The sequence below is a fragment of the Sardina pilchardus genome, chromosome 23, assembly GCF_963854185.1.
Source record: "Sardina pilchardus chromosome 23, fSarPil1.1, whole genome shotgun sequence".
Classification (NCBI taxonomy): Eukaryota; Metazoa; Chordata; class Actinopteri; order Clupeiformes; family Clupeidae; genus Sardina; species Sardina pilchardus.
The window spans coordinates 21,388,471-21,402,767 of record NC_085016.1 but is presented as its reverse complement, the minus strand read 5'-3'; the positions used below and the strand labels follow the sequence as shown (position 1 = coordinate 21,402,767).

Genomic DNA, 14,297 nt, shown 5'->3' with positions numbered 1-14,297 from the left:
GTATATAGTTTCCTTTCATTACACAAACTCAATTGTGAGCTAAGCCTATCTAAGCCATTAAATTCACGGTATCTGTAGCGGAAAGGATTCGGCTTAAACTGTTAAATTTATGTGTTTGCCCAAACGGGAGGAGACATGGTGTTCTCCAAGCAGTAAATGTACAGCCAGATGCTCACTGGAAAGAAACCTACTGTGACAACCTGCGCACACTGGAGCAACATAATCATCCGTGTCACACACACCCAATTAGCAGTGGCCTGACGAAAAAAATACAGTCACGGTGAATGGGAGTGTGAGACGTTGGAAACTAGCCACCTGAATAATGAAAGAGCCATGATGCTGACTCATTGTTTGCTAACCTTGCTGCTTATACAAAGATCAGAAGCCCGGTGTTGGGTATCTTCTGTGGGGGAACCTATTTGCTGTGCTTTAGACAGACAGTTATAGCTCCTGATAAGGACTGCTAATGGGGAACTGAAAAGATACTTAAAAATGAATGAAATGTAAACTTAGTTTGAGAGTTCACATTTCCAATTAAGTTATACATTTTGGTTCATGATAGATTTGGCATCAGTCATCTTTATAATATCTCAGTGCTTTTGGGAAGTAGATTCAGTGGTTTGTTCACACTTTATTTGGTCAATGTTGTATTTCACAGTTGGGCCCTAAACATGGAGTGTATGACACCAGATTTCATCCGTCCCAAATTGAGCGGTCATTTTGATGGGGTGATGCTGATGTCCTGAGGCCTGAGGTGAGTCTCCACGGTGATGGACCTCAGTAACGCCTCCAGCAGCGTCGGAGGAGGTGGAGGAGTAGGAGGAGGAGGCGGAGGAGGAGGAGGAGGTGGAGGAGGAGGAGGCTCAGGCAGTGTGGAGGTGCAGCTGATCTACTCCATCACCATGCCCCTCTCCAGCACCATCATCCTGGCCAACCTGCTCATCATCCTGGCCATCGGCTGCAACCGCCGGCTGCACACCACGCCCAACTACTTCTTCCTGAGCCTGCTGGTGGCCGACCTGGGCACCGGGGTGGCGCTGCCCTTCATCCCCTGGATGGGCCTGAGTCGCCCGCTGAGCTTCGGCGCGTGCCTGCTGGTGCACGTGCTGCCCAACTTCCTGTTCCTGGCGTTCCTGCTGAACCTGGTGATGGTGCACTACGAGCGCTACCTGAGCATCGTGAGCCCGCTGCGCCACCGCACCTTCTGGGTGCACCGCCGCTTCCCGCTGGTGCTGCTGGCGCTCTGGCTGCCGCCGCTGCTCTTCGCCCTGCTGCCCGCCTTCGGCTGGAACAACCGCCGCGCCAGCGGGGGGCGGGCGTGGAGCGGGTGCTGCCGCCCGGGTGGCACCGGCGGGCACGCGGAAGGCGGCGCGATGGACGACGACGCCAACTGCTCGCTAACGGCCGCTGCGGGCGGCGGGTCGGGCGAGCGCTGCTGCACGTACCGCCACGTCTTCCCCAACGCCTTCATCTACCTGGAGGTGTACGGCATCCTGGCGCCCGCCATCCTGTCCATCGCCGCCATGACCGGCCGCGTGCTGTGGATCACGCACGGCCAGCTGAAGGACATCCGCCGGCTGCAGCTGTCGGTGACGTCCGGCGTCCGGGGCCGGGGCCGGAGCCGGGGGGGGGGCAGGCAGCTGGGCGTGGACGTGCGCTACGCCCGCTGCGTGGCGGCCGTCTCGCTGACCTTCCTGGCGTGCTGGGTGCCCTACATCATCTACACGCACGTGGGCATGGCCTTCCTGCTGCGGCCCGGCGCCGAGGGCAACGCCACCGCCCACATCGTGCTGTCGTGCGCCGGCGTGGGCGGCATGGCCGTGGTGCCCCTCGTGCTGGGCCTCGCCAACCGGGAGTACACCGACCCCATACGCAAGTTCTTGCGCAAACTCCACAACCGCTGGCGGCCGAGAAGGTGGAGCGCGGAGACTATCGCCCTGTGATGCCTTTCCTTGAGTGCACCGAGTGAATTCCGAGTGAATTCCGAGTGAATTCCGAGTGAATTCCGAGTGAATTCCTATCCAGGATTTTGCAACAAGACTATGAGGAAGTGGACAGTGAGGAAATGTTGGATAGCTGGTGTGAGGAATGCTTATTTTTGCCAATTTCAGTGGAAAGAAAATGACATTGGTTCAAATGTAAACAGTTTTGGGCAAGACCCAAGCTACTGAGTAATAGGAAGTGATTTCATCATTTGTTTCACCTATTGGGTGGCTAATATAATGTAATGTAATGTAATTAACTAGTTACAGATTTTTTTCATTTTCAAGAGAACATATTTATGTAGAGAATACAAGTAGTGGAGAACCGATGTCATAATCTGTTTGCATGAACTCATTTCTGGAAAGTGATCATCGAACATCGAGAACTTATGGCTGAGATGACCGTCATTAACCCCTGAAGTGGGATCTGATTATTTTAAAGGGAGTCCAGTGAGATCATAGACCCTGATAGGACTGTTTCTGTATTTTAGACTTTTAAGAATCTGGTTCAGTGTTTGACAACCGGACAGTTCTGTTAAGAGTTCATGAAGCATGCCACGTCTCTTTAAGTCTTACTCAAAGAGTCGCTCAAATAATATTCTATGTGCTTTATGTTCATGGCATCCCATTGGATGAGAATCCTGGAGCAGAACGCCTGGGAACATGGATAGAGAGCAGTCTGCATGTTGGCATATAAGCCATTAATAACACTTGTGTTAGCTTAACAGAGAAACACAATAACTTAGCATGTTTGGAGCAGTGAGACAGACTCTGAATAAACATCTCCAGTTTTGCATGTGTGTGTGTGTGTGTGTGAGAAAGAGAATGTGTGTACTGTTGAAGACATTTCTCTAATGGTGTTTGTACAATCAAACGTCAATTCAAATCATTCCTTGTTTTGTTTAACATATTTGAGTGGCAGACAGACTAATGAAAATAGATTTCAAAAGGGCTTGGATGACGTGCCAATTAACTACTGTATCTCCCTGTTCATGCTGTAAGGCATGAGTTGATATTTAAAAAAAAAGAAAAAAACCACTGAATCAAAGACTGCAGTTGTTATTCGACTTTTATCTCCGAGGCTCAAAGAGGAGGATTGGTTCTGCAGGGGCCAGAACTATGCTGAGATATGGCTGTTTACCTTACACGCTGGGAGAGAATGTGTGTATGCCGTGTGTGTGTCGGGCTATACTAGGTCTATTGCGCACGAGAAGGACGCTGTAAGTCTTAGGAAAGTGTTCCGCCGAAGACAGGAGAGGAAGACTGAGCGATTCAGGAAGAGCGTGATGAAGAAAGAGAACTGAGGATGAGAAAAAAACGACGTAAACGTTAAGGAGAAGAGGAAAAGAAAAGGGGGAGAAAAAAAACCCTGGAGAGACAGTCGGAGGAGTAGTCGGACTGGACAGCATCCCGACTCCTCTGCGAAGCATCATCCTCTGGACTTATCATCATCATCGTTTGGAGCCTAACCAGAAGCCTACTTTGGGCTGCGCCCGACACATGGATGTTGCCCTGGCTCGACTGAGCTATAAACTTCAGAATCGTCCCACATACACACAAGAGATTTCCATGACATGCTCCGTTGAGGTTTTTCAGGCCTCCTGAGTGTAAAATGTGGGTGGCTTTACGGCTTCATAAACAGCATCAAACCAAAAAAATACTGTGCCTCTTAAACAGGCTGATCTTTAAGGGTTATTTTCTGCGATGGTGGTCTTCGGATTCAAAGAAAATAAGGCTCTAAAGTACATGTGCTGTATCTAAAGAGTATATACAGTATTTATGAACCAAACACATAAAGACCAACAGTAGCATCAGACTTCTGGTTTTAGACTAAAGCAAATGTATTGTTTTAGACTGCAAACAGATCTGTTTCCAAAAATGCTAATAGTAATGGTAAGTAAACACAGATGAGGCAGAGACATTTGTGAAAGAAAAATCATGATTTATTGACAGAATCAAGTCAGAATCGGGGAAATGGGGAACAGACACAAACCATCAGTGCTCACATTTTTAAGGGGCGAACTGCACAAATGAACACACATTTGCAACAGCTCGTTCACAGGCAGAAATCGAGACGGACAATGATTTTTTATTTTTTTTTCCCTCAACAAGGGGACCGAAAGGGACCGGCATCTCGTCATGAGTCAGTGAAGCTTTCAGAGATCACTCGGCCGTCCCTCACCTCGATTTTGACGAGCAGGCTTTTCTTGGGCTCAGGGGCGTCGGTGGGCTGAGAGTGTTGTGTGTCGCCGTTTTCCAGAGGGAAGTTTTCCGGAAGGAAGTTTTCCGGAAGGAAGTTTTCAGGGGTCAGGGCGTCTGCGTGAGCAAGGACGGGTTGGAATGTTTGGGTATGTTTTAGAAATCTGAGCAAGAAACGAAATCAGATTTAGGGGAAATACTGTAATTGGTTGTGAACAAATTTTGGTTTGATGAATAGATAAACCTAGACCAAATTTCAGTTTAAATTTCAGTGTACAGTATAATCAGATGGGATTTTTTAGGGTTACATTAGACTGATATTGATATTGGTCTTGCCTCATTCAAATGGCTGAAGTGCATAACTCACCTAACTGGTCACGTCCGTAGTCATTCATCCTACAAAGAGAAGAAAGTCAATGAGAACAGAAAGCCCTGCTGCAGTACAATCACTATTGTTAACCAGACTTGCCTTTACACTTCTCTTTCAAATCCTTACCCACATCCAGATGCTCAGAGATAACTGGCTAATGTCTAATGTTCACTTTTAAATCAAATGAAGTGTCTATAAAGTTAATAAACAAATGAAACGTTCTGAGATTTGATTTAAGACAACACTGGCCCCTTCTCAACCTCTCTCCTCGATCCTCGATGCTCTGTCCTCCAGGCTCGTTCCCACTGATCTATAAAGAACACTGGATAGACTATCCCATTGTTGCCGCCCCATCATTCTTTATCTAGATCAGTGTGAACGAGGACCGAGGAAGGAAGGGAGGATAGATAAAAAGATGAATGAGAGAGGCCCAATGAGATCTTTTTTTTCTTCCTTTCGCTCTGTCTGTACCTCATCTCCTCTCCTTCCAGGAGCTTCCTGTAGGTGGCGATCTCGATGTCCAGCGCCAGCTTGACGTTCATCAGCTCCTGGTACTCGCGCACCTGCCGCGCCATCACCTGCTTGGCCTTGCGCAGGGCCTCCTCCAACTCCACCAGGTGGCCGCGCGCCTTGTCGATGCTCTCCTGACCCCGGCCCTCAGCCTGGGTGACCTCCACCTCCAACGCCTCTTTCTGTTACAGAGAGAGAGAGAGAGAGAGAGAGATAGAGAGAGAGATAGAGAGATAGGGGAGGGGTTATGGAGAGACTCTATGATACTTGACCATTTTAGGGTGCATCAAGACATGGACAGGTGGTGACAATGAGCGTGTTCACATGCACACTAAGAAACCGATTATTATCGGGGTTTTGTATAGTTATCTGGTTATTCAAGTGCTTATGTAAACAGAATAAAGCAGTATTGAGTCTTGATACCCATGCGCATTTGGTAATGAATATGATTGCATACATGAGATGAGATGACCCTTTAAAGGTATTGGATGTAGGAGGGCTGTAGACAAGAGACATGGAGGCTTCACAGAGATGAAAGCAGAGGTGGAAAAGTCCAACACAGGTGTTAACACAGGTGATCTCACATATATTCTGCTCTACCAGCTGAAGAGTTGTGCTCATTAGAATCAGCTGGTTTAAGTGAATGGTTGGCACAGATTTGTGCTAGGACTTTCTGAAGCTGAACTTTTCCACCTCTGGATGGCTGGATGAGTGTGTTCAGTGGTGCGGTCTTACCTTTTTCTTCAGCGCTTCAAGCTCATGCTTCAGCCGCTGGATTTGCCTCAGTAGGTCAGCAATCTCTTTCTTGACATCGCGCAGGTCATCCTCAAACTTCCCAGCTGTCAGAACCATAGCGTTCATCTATGGAGAGAGAGAAAGAGAGAGATGAAGAGAGAGAGAGATTAGTTATGCATCTAGAGTGGTGCGATGACAAGGATCGAATGTCTACTTTGTTCATTCTCTATAACAGTCTTACAAGATATTCTCACAGGCTAATTTGCATTGATATCCATAGTGTAATCTAATCAAAACAGATTTCAGAAACATCTAGGCCTAGTCAAGCAGTTAGGAACGACACATATACACAGTGAACTACCCTCCAATGCTATCACTGCATCTGTGCAATATATCTCGGTGTATTTGCCAGCTGGCCTTTGGCAGAGAGGAGGGCCCCAACGCTTTGTCCCCATGTGACCCCACCCTTGCTAACCCTAGGAGTCTCAAACCGCATACTTCTGTCAGCACACTGCTAGTGTGCACTGAGCGCTCACTTGCGTTGTGTCCACTTTTCTATGGTTAGTATTAGTCTCAGTATCTGCACTATACAGTATACTTAGGGCCTGTCCCAATTCTCATCTACCCCTAGATTTTTTGCCCTAAACCCTAGATTTTGCATGTTCCCGTTTAGGGTAGGGTGTCCCATTACTTTAGGGAGCAAGTGTGAAGTGCTAGTTTCCCCTTAAAATCCTCCCTAAAATGATCCACTCTTCCACTGCCCTTGGCCACGTTTCCCAGATTCGTTATGAAGCTCTTAAGTGCTAAGAACTTCTAAGGTGCGCTCTAAGAGCGTTCTAAGAACACTCCTAAGAAGTTCTTAGCACTTAAGAGCTTCTTAACGAATCTGGGAATCGCGGCCCTTGACAGTAAAGTCCCCTGGACAAGGGAAGTGGGGATGAAGAAAGTGATGTCCCATGTCCCTGGGGCATCACTTTTAACTAAGTATTGGAAGTGTGCAAGTAGGGCGCTATGAGACGTATAGCCTGAGCCCACCTTCTTCTGGTTCCACTGTTCCACATCCTCCCGACTACGGGCTGCCATGTCTTCGTACTGTTTCTTTACGCCCGCCACAATCTCATCCAGGTCTAGGTCAGGTCCGTTGTTGGCCTTGATCCGGATCTTCTCTTTCACGATCATGGATTCCAACTCTCTGATTTCCTGTGTAGTGCGGGAGACAAGGAATCCTGGTCAGGGAGGGATGGGGGATGACAAAGGCTTCTGTTATTGGCTGAGGAATCTGTAACCGTTTAGCCTATTGGCTGAGACCAACCTCATTGTAAGCCCGTTTCAGGAAATCCAGTTCATTCATCAGCTCCTCGAGGTCCAGCTCAAGTTCCACTCTCTGTAGGTAGCCCTCATCCACGTCCTATCATAGGCAAACAATCAAACAAACAAATCTTGTAATCACCTGACAGTGGAATGCACAATGCACCGTTGGGCCCTTGAGCAAGGCACTTAACCCTTAGTTGCTCTGGAGGCTTTTGCCCTGTAATATAATTTATATGTATGGCGCTTTGGATAAAATCTGCTAAATAAAATAAATGTAAATGTAAATGTCAACTGATTTCACCACATCATTTGAAAATAAAATTCCCTATTTCTATATATATATTTATTTTTTTATTTTTTTACTTATTTAAACTAATTTATCTAAAATGAGACTGACTAAGTCATACAACACCATCACGATATATAAGAATCCCCTGAATTGGTGCAACTCACAGCTCCCAATCAAGCAATCACACTATTGCAGCACCCACCTTCTTGTTGACCACAAAGTCATTCTCTGCATCCATCTTCTTCTGCAGCTCCTCCTCAAACCTGCAGAGACAAACCGGACGCCGGCGCGTTACATTGGCCAGTGGACTCCGCGAGCATCGCCATATAGCTAGATGCACGTCTTGACTTATGACCAGGAAAGATTCCTGAGCCTCCGCGAACACAGAGGTGAGGAGGGAACAAAAAACGTCTGGCTGTGAGCAGAACCAGATCGAGCACCAGAGGGGATGCAAGGCAAGCTGAATGGAAACATGTGGCAGATGGATGGCCAGAGAGAGTGCAGGGTTTACGGACCAGCCCCCAGGCAACGACTGAGCCTTGGAGAGGGGGGGGGGGGGGCGGGGAGAGGGGGAGGCAGCATGTGTATACACACAGACATTATGTAGTGCATTCCATGTCTTTTCTGCACCTTTGCTCGTCCCTTACATGGGGGTCACAGCCAGGCACCCTTACGTAATGCCATCTGGACGGACACTAGAGGACAATTCGGTGAGCTGCTCTCTAGGAAAAATGTGTCATGCCTTAATCGTTCAACTACATGCAGCCACTGAGCAGACTCTGGCTGTGCCACTATTTCTAGAATAAGCAAAGCACTTTTAAAAGCGTGTCAATGAAACAGGATTTGGAACTGAGAGAAAATATAGAATAGCCTTGTGCTTAAAAGAGAAAATTAGTAGGTGGACAATTAGTCCCACTTTAATCAGTTTGAGCCACAGGAGTGCGCCCCTAATGGTTAAGTGTTGCAACAGGCTTCTTGTGAAATTGAAGAGCATACATTTTGAGGGCAACCTCCTAGCTATGGGCCCCTGGGGAGGTTCAATTGTAACTGTGGAAGATGGGGTAGACCAAGAAGAGACATAGAGCGTAGGGAAGCAGGACAAACCCATTTGTGATGATGATACTGATGATGATGACAATGATGACAGTCATTAATCTGACTAAAATACGGAGTACGGAGTGAAATACTGAATTAGAATAACTGCTGTAAACACCAGTGAACAAATACAATGCAATCAATCAAGCAATCAGTCTAACTATGAAAACAAGGCTCACTTGTTACGGGTCTGATCCACTTCATCCTGACTACGGTCCAGCTCCGCCTCCAGCTTCTGCTGGTCCCGCTCTAGACTGTCGACTTGCCGGCGCAGGTTGGTGCTCAGCTCGGCTACGATGTCGTCGATGTTGCCCTTGTACTGCTCTTGCTCCAGGAGAATCTTCAGTTTGGCCTCGAGCCGTTGGTTCTCCTGCTCAAGGTTGCGCACCTGTGGTAAAACAATTGGGAAGGTCAGTGGGCCATCTTGTCTGACCTCATGCGGACGAAAGGGAAAACTGCACCTACAAAGGGCTAGTAAAGTGGTGGGATGGAATTAGTTTCTGGAGGCGTTACTTTGAGGCGAGGAGTAGGCTACTTCAAAGGCGATGCAATACAAATCAGTAGGCTGAAATAGGCAACAACAATACACAACATTCCATGACAACAACGCTTATAAGTCCCGCACACTGTCCATTACGCATGCAACAAACATTTATTAACAAAATGTTTCAGTCATGTAGCCTACATGCCATGACGTCCACAACAGTGCTTAAAATATGTCTTTCAGGTTTTTTTGTTGGCAATATAATACGTAACTACTAATTGGAACAATTCAGCAGTATAATAAGTCTAAGAATGCAATGTCTTTCACTTTCAGGAGTTAAAATATCGGCCTACATGAGCATAGTTGACGCCCTTGAATTGGCGTGAAAAATGACAATGTGAAATTGCAGGATCTGCCCAATTTAACATGTGCAACATAGACTCATTTGTTAGAAGATTGCATTTACAATACATCTAGTGTTGAGACAAATTGAGGACTATCCAATTATAGCTGTTTAATAGATGGAAACTTATCATTGGCGATAACCCTAGTTAATTTTAACTGAAATATTCATTCTGATTACCATCTAGAAAATATTCCTCTTGATTAAAAGTTCGCAGACAAACTTGTGACTCGAAAATCAAGGAGCCTCTCTACTTGAAAACAAACGGATACAAAATTCAGTCTCTAAATCACTTTGCATGAAGAATTAAACCGTAGCCTACTTACTTTGTCAATAAATGCAACGAACTTATCATTCAGTCCAACCATTTGATCTTTCTCATTTGTCTTCGCCTTCTGGTCAACGGGGTCCACCTTTGTGTCGATGGGGTTGAGCAGGTCCCTCTTGGCCGGCGTCATGCTGGGGTACCCTCTTGAGGGACTGTAGGACTGACTGCTGAAACCTCCGTTCTTTTTTACGCTGGCCATTTTTGCTATCTTACAATGTCACTGTTGATAAGGAGTGTTCCGGGCAGACTGGCATGCAAGATTGCAAAGTGGAGAACCTCACCTGCTTATTAAGGTGAAGCACGGGCCTCCCCTAATGAATTATGCATAACGTGGAAAATAACCGAGAAAAGTGAATGCTAGTGAAACTACAGGTTTTCCCGGTCAGGTGGGAGAAACCTATAATTCAGTCTAGTTGTTTGACGCCCCGGATGGGTGGGTGGGTATAAGTAGGATTCTAGCATCGACACCTCACTCCATACCTGCACAGGTAACTATTAAGCGTCACCATCATCCTCTAACCATCAGATCACGATGTCTCGTACAAGCTCCGCGAGTATGTTCGGTGGGGCCGGGGGAAGGGACTCCCGTGCGTCGGTGTCTACTCTGCAGGGTCTCCGGAGCGCGTTGCGCCCCGACTCCCAGAGGAGAGATGGCGACATCATGGGCCCGGCTCAGCCTGATGACAAGCGGACCATGAAGGGCCTGAACGACCGCCTGTCTGGTTACCTGGGTCGGGTGCGCCAGCTGGAGAAGTCCAACACGGAGCTGGAGGAAAAAATCAAAGAGATTTTGAAGAGGAGAGGGAAGACGACCGACCATGATTGGGAGGAGATTGAGAAACCCCTGGCAGCTCTCAGGAAGCTGGTAAAGTAAAATCCTTCACGTTTTTATCCGCAAAGATGCTACAGATGGATAACTATAGTAATCATAATCATATTCCCTGCAGGTTCGTCAAAAGACCATGGAGAATGCTCGTCTTATTCTGCAGATTGACAACAGCAAACTGGCCAACGAAGACTTCAAAAACAAGTAAATTATACTTTGATTTATGCTCCCATAACCCCTAACAATCTTGCAAATAGCAGCAGTGTGGAAAGTTTCAAAACCATAATGCCATGGACACAAGATGGCGCAATAATTCGGCAACACGTCGATATATAGGCTAGGGAAAATACATTTCATTTATATTCTTTCGCCCATTTAATCGAATTATCGAAACATGTATATCTTAAAAAAAATTATTATCTTAAAATTATTATATATTTTTTTTGAAGAGTAAAATGTTGCTGACCCATGTCACTTCACAGGTTGGAGACCGAGCAGTTGGCGCGTCAGAATGTGGATCGGGACGTTTCCGACCTGCGCAAGGTCATCGATGACACACAGCTGTCCAAGATGCAACTGGAGAGTCAGATCGAGGCCGTAAGGGAGGAACTGGCTTATCTCAAGAAGGATCACCGTGATGTAAGTTAGCCCCTGGTTATTGTTATGACTTACTACCCATATTTAGTCTGTTTGACTTTGAACTACAACTGTCTTGTCCACTACCACCGTAGGATGTGATGTCGCTGCGTCTGAAGGTGAAGGACTCCGACGTCACTGTAGAAGTGGACTCCCCCGACTCCAACCTGGCCGGCAACCTCAACAAAATTCGCGCGCAGTATGAGAAGGTCGCCGAGAAGAACCGTGAGGAGACCGAGACCTGGTATAATAAGAGGGTAGGCCTACCAACCGTCACACATTGTTTTAATTATTGGAATTTTCAAAACCTAATAAAGACATTTCTTGACACCGTTCAATAACTTAAAACAACTGAAGCTCTTGCAGTATGTTCTAATACTCTCTCTCTCTGTCTCTCTCTCTCTCTCTCTCTCTCTCTCTGTCTCTCTTAGTTTGATAACATCAAGGTTGAAGTGGCTAAAAATACGGAGTCCATCCAGTCCAGCAAGACTGAGCTGAATGACCTACGTAGGCAGAAACAGTCCCTGGAGATTGACGTGCAGGCTATGAATGCAATGGTAGGCTATGCTATGATGCACAAGCAAATGCAGCAAGTGCACTAGCCTCTTTATCACTCTGTGAAAAACAAAGACTCACGCTCACACGCACGCACACACACACACACACACACACACACACACACACACACACACACACACACACACACACACACACTCATATCTCTGTATCTTGTGCTGCAGATCTTCTCTCTGGAGGAGAACCTGCGTGATACGGAGGGCCGCTACGGCCACGAGCTGGGCCGGCTGAGCCGCGTGCTGCAGTCTCTGGAGTCGGAGCTGACCCAGGTGAGGGCCCAGGTGGAGCGGCAGGGCGACGACTACCAGGCCCTGTTCAGCGTCAAGATGAAGCTGGAGGCCGAGATCGAGAGCTACCGCAAACTGCTGCATGGCATCGATAGCACGTGAGGATGCAACCCCTTCTCCCACTCCCCCCACACACACACATACACACACAGACACACACTCAACCCTCCAATAACACTCAGTTTTTTGCTATCTTTTGCTAACACTCAATCCTCAAACTGACATTTACATGCCATGATTGTCATATCTTCAGATATATTGCCCCTTGTTATGGAATGGTAGAATGTCATGTTGTTTTTGTTCAGTGATTTGATGCATTTACACTCAGGGTTTTGTACCATCATTCACCAACAGTATCAATAGCAATAGAGTTAAAGACTTACGCAATAGAGCAATGGAGTCATAGACAATTTATGAAGGAAAGATTTACCAAATCGGAACGGAGAGTACACTCGCTGAAATCTGTGACCGGCTGTGTCCATGCTCATGTATGTGCTGTTTTTGTCTATACTGAAAGAGCCGTGCGTTTGTCATGTTCTCTCCACACAGCGGCGATTTCGCCTTGGAACAGGCCTTAAACAGCGGTAAGTTGGTCGAGGCCTGGTCCTAAGCCAGTAGGCTCTGAGTTTGGGGACAGTTTCCAGTAGCGCATGATGAGTGTTACAAACCAGGGCATAGATATATTATATTCAAACTTACATGTAGCACGAAGGACACGTTTGACTTGTCATATCCCAGCAGTAGCAGTCTAGAGATGAAGGATATCACGAACAAAGGTCTTTGATCATGGACTGCTCCGCTTCAGATCTCTCTGTTATGACTGTCCTAAGTGCTACATCAGTGTTTGAGGATCCAGACTTGTGTGGCCGAGTAGGGTCTCCTAACACCAGTCTGCATCTTTGCTTGTCCATCACCTTGTCCTGCCTGTGCATGCCTCCCGCATCTATTCAGATGTAACCAATGGCTGCAGAATCGTTCTGTTTTACAGTCATTGGACCATTTGATCACCGGTCTTGCCGTGCCTGTCTGGGAATGTTTTTGTCATTCATTGTGTCCAGCTTCTCTTCCTTATGATCAATAAAAGCATGCATCAAATCTGATCCAAATCAAAGGAATGATGTTGGCTCACAACAGCTTTAACAGAATGTTTGTTCCATATTTGGGTGAACGGGTGAATGTGATGCTCTGCAAAGCACTTTACTCAAAGTGCTCGGAGTGGAGAATTGCTGATGTACAAGTGCTGTTCATTTACCATTTTCCATTTGATGTTACCAAAAAGTCGCTCCGAATCTTTTATTGATCTGTCTGGAATGACAATTCAATTTTGCGGTCTGTTTTCCCCTTTTAATTCCCCAGAGCCCCCACAGAAGAAAGAGCCTAAGAAGGGCAAGGGGAAAGAAGTGGCCCCAAAGGACAAGACAGAGGCCAAAGCTCAGGCTGATGACAAGGATAAGCCTGACGGCCCTCCACAGAGTCCAGCAAAGTAAAAGAAACAACAACAAATAAATAAAAATAACAACACAAATGTGTTTTTTTGATGGGGAAGGGGCTTTGTTTTCTGTGCAGAAAACTAAGATGTGAACAAATAAAGGCATTTGATTTGACCTGCAACAAAAGTGTGGTTGGTCTTTTATTTTCGTTCAACAATCTACAGTATCAGTCATCCAATCAATATAACAATGAGAACAACAACAATAATAATACTAATAATAATTTTCACCGCCACCATCATCATCATGAGATAATAATTGTTTCAAGACCAGTAGCAACTGAAATGGGAAATGTTCTCTCCCATGGCAGATGGAGGAACAAACTCATGTGACTATTTTTGTAAACAAAGGTCTCACACTCTCTTTCCTGACTCTTTCATCTCTCTTACCCTTTTGGGTTTTTTTTTTTTTTTTCGGAAGATTTTGAAAGCCAGAGAAGTAAAGATAAGGATTCCTAATCTGCAGTGTCAGTATACGGAGAGATTTAACCTCACACAATAACAATCTCAATGAATGGGCACTGTAGTCTTAAAAAGCTGTTCAAATGTTACTGGAATGCGAGCATTTTGTCCATGTTAAATCCACCCCACAGATGTATGGATTATATAACAGCCACAACTGTTTAGGGATAATCACACAGTCCAGAATGGTGGCAGACAGAGATGCCAGTCACAACACGTCCGCTGCACTCTTTGGATCAGGTGGGGAAAGCACAAACACATTCCAGGGCAAATACATTGACCCAGGCAACCAGGGGCCCAGGGATTGTGTTCTGT

The 14,297-nt window shown here is 46.3% G+C and overlaps 3 protein-coding genes across 5 annotated transcripts; 2 read left to right on the top strand and 1 right to left on the bottom strand.

Annotated features, from left to right (window-relative positions):
* Positions 1 to 842: 842 nt before the first annotated feature.
* On the top strand, positions 843 to 1,943 carry LOC134071780 (G-protein coupled bile acid receptor 1; the record flags this gene model as incomplete). The annotated part of the gene is made up of 1 exon (XM_062528621.1): positions 843 to 1,943. A coding segment is annotated over one exon (1,101 nt), but the record flags the coding sequence as incomplete, so codon positions are not given.
* Positions 1,944 to 3,903: 1,960 nt separating this feature from the next.
* Positions 3,904 to 9,973, bottom strand: LOC134071498 (intermediate filament protein ON3-like). 2 transcript variants are annotated; one of them, XM_062528244.1, is made up of 9 exons: positions 9,705 to 9,973; positions 8,671 to 8,879; positions 7,599 to 7,659; positions 7,109 to 7,204; positions 6,832 to 6,996; positions 5,797 to 5,922; positions 5,023 to 5,243; positions 4,549 to 4,577; positions 3,904 to 4,298 (listed from the first exon to the last, which is right to left on the bottom strand). In XM_062528244.1, exons 1-9 carry the CDS (start codon positions 9,903 to 9,905, stop codon positions 4,120 to 4,122), a joined length of 1,287 nt encoding a protein of 428 aa, XP_062384228.1. In that variant the 5' UTR covers positions 9,906 to 9,973; the 3' UTR covers positions 3,904 to 4,119. The 2 variants fall into 2 exon arrangements, with proteins under 2 accessions (XP_062384228.1, XP_062384229.1); XM_062528245.1 differs by having other exon boundaries at positions 4,155 to 4,345.
* A 194-nt stretch (positions 9,974 to 10,167) lies between these two features.
* LOC134071643 (keratin, type I cytoskeletal 18-like) lies at positions 10,168 to 13,641 on the top strand. Of its 2 annotated transcripts, XM_062528442.1 has the most exons (8): positions 10,168 to 10,571; positions 10,654 to 10,736; positions 11,015 to 11,171; positions 11,264 to 11,425; positions 11,600 to 11,725; positions 11,909 to 12,129; positions 12,581 to 12,615; positions 13,388 to 13,641. In XM_062528442.1, the coding sequence occupies exons 1-8, from the start codon at positions 10,239 to 10,241 to the stop codon at positions 13,516 to 13,518; spliced, it is 1,248 nt and encodes a 415-aa protein (XP_062384426.1). In that variant the 5' UTR covers positions 10,168 to 10,238; the 3' UTR covers positions 13,519 to 13,641. The 2 variants fall into 2 exon arrangements, with proteins under 2 accessions (XP_062384426.1, XP_062384427.1); XM_062528443.1 differs by lacking the exon at positions 12,581 to 12,615 and having other exon boundaries at positions 10,169 to 10,571; positions 13,388 to 13,555.
* Positions 13,642 to 14,297: the final 656 nt, after the last annotated feature.

Excerpts from the sequence above, each read along its gene's own strand:
- LOC134071643 (XM_062528442.1), top strand. The coding sequence starts at position 10,239 with ATGTCTCGTACAAGCTCCGCGAGTATGTTCGGTGGGGCCGGGGGAAGG. Across the intron at positions 11,172-11,263 it reads TCAAGAAGGATCACCGTGAT|GATGTGATGTCGCTGCGTCT; the intron begins GTAAGTTAGCCC and ends CTACCACCGTAG. Across the intron at positions 11,426-11,599 it reads AGACCTGGTATAATAAGAGG|TTTGATAACATCAAGGTTGA; the intron begins GTAGGCCTACCA and ends TGTCTCTCTTAG.
- LOC134071498 (XM_062528244.1), bottom strand. The coding sequence starts at position 9,905 with ATGGCCAGCGTAAAAAAGAACGGAGGTTTCAGCAGTCAGTCCTACAGT. Across the intron at positions 5,244-5,796 it reads TTGAAGCGCTGAAGAAAAAG|AAAGAGGCGTTGGAGGTGGA; the intron begins GTAAGACCGCAC and ends TCTCTGTAACAG. Across the intron at positions 4,578-5,022 it reads CTGGAAGGAGAGGAGATGAG|GATGAATGACTACGGACGTG; the intron begins GTACAGACAGAG and ends TTCTCTTTGTAG.